A 5000-nucleotide genomic window follows, 5' to 3' on the forward strand; every position below is an offset into this window, starting at 1 on the left:
AGGTAGACATGGGAGGCTGGGGGAGGTAGACATGGGAGGCTGGGGGAGGTAGACATGGGAGGCTGGTGGAGGTAGACATGGGAGGCTGGGGGAGGTAGACATGGGAGGCTGGGGGAGGTAGACATGGGAGGCTGGGGGAGGTAGACATGGGAGGCTGGGGGAGGTAGACATGGGAGGCTGGTGGAGGGAGACATGGGAGGCTGGGGGAGGGAGAACACCAGGTGGTGGAGGTAGACATGGGAGGCTGGGGGAGGTAGACATGGGAGGCTGGGGGAGGTAGACATGGGAGGCTGGTGGAGGTAGACATGGGAGGCTGGGGGAGGTAGACATGGGAGGCTGGGGGAGGTAGACATGGGAGGCTGGGGGAGGTAGACATGGGAGGCTGGGGGAGGTAGACATGGGAGGCTGGTGGAGGGAGACATGGGAGGCTGGGGGAGGTAGACATGGGAGGCTGGTGGAGGTAGACATGGGAGGCTGGGGGAGGTAGACATGGGAGGCTGGTGGAGGTAGACATGGGAGGCTGGGGGAGGTAGACATGGGAGGCTGGTGGAGGTAGACATGGGAGGCTGGTGGAGGTAGACATGGGAGGCTGGGGGAGGTAGACATGGGAGGCTGGGGGAGGTAGACATGGGAGGCTGGGGGAGGTAGACATGGGAGGCTGGGGGAGGTAGACATGGGAGGCTGGGGGAGGTAGACATGGGAGGCTGGTGGAGGTAGACATGGGAGGCTGGGGGAGGCAGACATGGGAGGCTGGGGGAGGTAGACATGGGAGGCTGGGGGAGGTAGACATGGGAGGCTGGGGGAGGTAGACATGGGAGGCTGGGGGAGGTAGACATGGGAGGCTGGGGGAGGTAGACATGGGAGGCTGGGGGAGGTAGACATGGGAGGCTGGGGGAGGTAGACATGGGAGGCTGGGGGAGGTAGACATGGGAGGCTGGTGGAGGTAGACATGGGAGGCTGGGGGAGGTAGACATGGGAGGCTGGGGGAGGTAGACATGGGAGGCTGGGGGAGGTAGACATGGGAGGCTGGTGGAGGTAGACATGGGAGGACCAGATGGGGGAGGTAGACATGGGAGGACCAGATGGGAGGTAGACATGGGAGGACCAGATGGGGGGGGGTAGACATGGGAGGACCAGATGGGGGGGGGTACTCACCCCTCTTTAGGGAAGCTCTGGTTGATCTCCACCTGGTGATGGCTGACCAACTCTGCTGTCTCCGCATCGAACACCTGAGGAGGCGAGTAGTAAGTAAGTAAGTAAAGCTTTTACAGCACCTTTCATACAGGAAATGCAGCTCAAAGTGCTTTACAACAGGAATAAGAACATAACAAGTGAATATAAAACATATACAAGCATCCAATGAATATGAAAACAGGGGAAGTAGAGAAACAAATGAAATAAATAGCTAAATAAATAGCTAAAACATTTAATAACACGGTCTTAATCCCCCCACAAGTGAGGTTCTATCGCCTAAACCGACATTTAGGTTCCACTGTCTTAATAAAATGCTTAAGGACTTTGTACCACTGAGTCCCTTGCCTTTAAAATATTTAAGACTTGACTTTATTGTACCAATGTTATCCACCAACACTCTGAGGTTAAAGACCATGTGTATTACTGTGTTACAGTTAAAATGCAGCATGTTATCCACCAACACTCTGAGGTTAAAGACCATGTGTATTACTATGTTACAGTTAAAGTGCAGCAGCTGTCAAATGGGCAGCAGGCAGGTGCAGATGAGCTAGTTAAAGACTAAACTGAAGAAATACGTTTTTAGCTTTCATGAGAGAGAGGGGAGGGGAGAAGGGGGGAGAGAGGAGAGGAGAGGGGAGAGGAGAGAGGAGAGGGGAGAGGAGAAGGGGGGAGAGAGGAGAGGAGAGGGGAGAGGAGAAGGGGGGAGAGAGGAGAGGAGAGGGGAGAGGAGAAGGGGGGGGGAGGGAGAGAGGAATAGGGGAGAGGGAGAGAGAGGGGAGGGGAGAAGGGGGGAGAGAGGAGAGGGGAGAGGAGAAGGGGGGAGAGGGAGAGAGGAATAGGGGAGAGACATTAGAGAACAGAGAATAGTATATTTCAATAATCTACAGATGATAATTAGATTTCTACACGGGGGGGGTGGTTTAAGGTGCTGCACCAGCTAAATTACTAGTCTGCTCTTATTGAAAGCTAAAGTGTTGTTGTTGTTGTTGTTGTTGTTGTTGTTGTTGTTGTCTGATAACTGACTGGTGTACGGTTACGTTGCTGTGCAGATCCAACCTCAGACCACATCTAACTGACGTCACTGCAGTGGGGTCATTCAGGATGGTTAATCAACGCAGAGCGGGACATGGACTTCTGTTACAGAAAGACAACGTAGTGGGTGCTTCTGCTAAGCTTGGCTATGAGTCGCGCACACACACACGCATGCACATGCACACAAACCTGGTCAATGTGAAACACTCATTTACCCTTTGCCCTACTGCTGTTTGCAAATACTACCTTTGGACATACCATAGTTTTGCACATTGCACATACGTCTTTTGATATAGCCTCTATCTGTACATACCATACTGTACATAGCTCATAACTGTACATAGCTACCTTAACTGTACATAGCTCATAACTGTACATAGCTACCTTAACTGTACATAGCTCATAACTGTACATAGCTACCTTAACTGTACATAGCTCATAACTGTACATAGCTACCTTAACTGTACATAGCTCATAACTGTACATAGCTCATAACTGTACATAGCTCATAACTGTACATAGCTACCTTAACTGTACATAGCTCATAACTGTACATATCTACCTTAACTGTACATAGCTACCTTAACTGTACATATCTACCTTTGATTGATTGATTGATTGAAAACTTTATTAGAAGATTTGCAGAAGTAGGTACATGAAAGTACATATTACATACAAGGTCAACTAAAAGGATAAAAACCCAAGAAAGCCACTGGCTTATTTCAATTGGGGTCCTTGACCTTAACTGTACATAGCTACCTTAACTGTACATAGCTACCTTAACTGTACATAGCTACCTTAACTGTACATATCTACCTTAACTGTACATATCTACCTTAACTGTACATAGCTACCTTAACTGTACATATCTACCTTAACTGTACATAGCTCATAACTGTACATAGCTACCTTAACTGTACATAGCTACCTTAACTGTACATAGCTACCTTAACTGTACATAGATACCTTAACTGTACATATCTACCTTAACTGTACATATCTACCTTAACTGTACATAGCTACCTTAACTGTACATAGCTCATAATTGTAGGCCTATATACCTCTAACTACCGTACTTTCCATACAGTAACTATCACTATCATGTTTTTATATCATGTTTTAGGTGCTAAACTGCAGTTCGTTGTCTGGTACTTGTACTCTGCAGTGACAATAAAGTTGAATCTAATCTGATCTCATCTGAATGGTTAACAGAGCCATTCAGTGTCACACTCAGGCCTGGTCTGGCCAGGGCACAGTGAGAGACACAAAGACATCCTGTGTGTGGAGACGCGCATGACTGAACTAGTGAGTGAGTGAGTGTGTGTGTGTGTGTGTGTGTGTGTGTGTGTGTGTGTGTGTGTCTCACAGCTAGACAACGTGACTTAGTATAATAATAGCATCATCAAATACATCAGCTAGGCTAGGTCAGGTAGGCTAGGTCAGGTAGGCTAGGTCAGCTAGGCTAGGTCAGCTAGGCTAGGTCAGCTAGGCTAGGTCAGCTAGGCTAGGTCAGCTAGGCTAGGTCAGGTAGGCTAGGTCAGCTAGGCTAGGTCAGCTAGGCTAGGCTAGGTCAGGTAGGCTAGGTCAGGTAGGCTAGGCTAGGTCAGGTGGGCTAGGCTAGGTCAGGTAGGCTAGGTCAGCTAGGCTAGGTCAGCTAGGCTAGGCTAGGTCAGGTAGGCTAGGTCAGGTAGGCTAGGCTAGGTCAGGTGGGCTAGGTAGGTCAGTCAGTCAGTCAGTCAGTCAGTCAGTCAGTCAGTCAGTCAGTCAGTCAGTCAGTCAGTCAGTCAGTCAGTCAGTCAGTCAGTCAGTCAGTCAGTCAGTCAGTCAGTCAGTCAGTCAGTCAGTCAGTCAGTCAGACAGTCAGTCAGTCAGTCAGTCAGTCAGACAGACAGTCAGTCAGACAGTCAGTCAGTCAGTCAGTCAGCCAGTCAGTCAGTCAGTCAGTCAGTCAGTCAGTCAGTCAGCCAGTCAGTCAGTCAGTCAGTCAGTCAGTCAGTCAGACAGACAGTCAGTCAGTCAGTCAGTCAGCCAGTCAGTCAGTCAGTCAGTCAGTCAGTCAGTCAGTCAGTCAGACAGTCAGTCAGACAGTCAGACAGTCATTCACATCAGTCGAAGAGCCTATCAAGTTCATAGTGTCACTCAATAGTCACCAGCATTAACTCATGTGACCATCTAACCCATGTGACCATCTATCTCCAAGGTCATTGGGTACAGTGGGGGCTGCTCATCTCTGGGTGACGAATGGGTTTCTAAAACAGCCGACCTTCTCAAGTTATACATTAACCCGTCTTAGAACGTTAACACCCAACCGTTCGTCCAACCGACCGACAGACCGACCGACCACCCGCCATCCAGTCGTTCCATGGATCACAATGAGCCCATCCTCCCATTTCTACCTCCACCAGCCTCCCCCGATCAGATAAATCACTCACAAGCAAACAACACCACCATCCACTAGCCTATCCCCACATTTTTGGCATTTAGCAGACGCCTTTGGCATTTAGCAGACGCCTTTATCCAAAGCGAGTTACAACAAACACATTTGACTAAGTAAGTGAATCATCGGTCCACCAGCCATAAGGGAAAGGAAAGGGGTTCAAGCTTTGTCACTGGCACAGAGTACGACGAAATGTATGTATGCTCTAGGCACAGGGGGTCGGAGCCATCGAAGGCGACCCTGGAGCAATTAGGGGGTTCAGTGCCTCGCTCAAGGACACGTCGACACGTGGCCCAGCCGGGATTCGAACCGCTGCGAGCTGCCGACCTTAGCGATC

General features: G+C 49.8%; 1 protein-coding gene across 2 annotated transcripts in view; it reads right to left on the minus strand.

Annotated features, from left to right (window-relative positions):
* The window catches only part of LOC308160196 (glycerol kinase-like), a 41606-nt gene that overhangs the window by 34315 nt on the left and 2291 nt on the right, over positions 1-5000 (minus strand). For both annotated transcript variants that reach the window (XM_080534090.1, XM_080534091.1), the window contains exon 2: positions 1156-1229. In XM_080534090.1, the coding sequence (XP_080390216.1) occupies positions 1156-1229 (74 nt within the window). The remainder of the gene's footprint in view (positions 1-1155; positions 1230-5000) is intronic.

The sequence above is a fragment of the Nansenia antarctica genome (genome assembly GCF_963989245.1).
Source record: "Nansenia antarctica genome assembly, chromosome: 6".
Classification (NCBI taxonomy): domain Eukaryota; kingdom Metazoa; phylum Chordata; class Actinopteri; order Argentiniformes; family Microstomatidae; genus Nansenia; species Nansenia antarctica.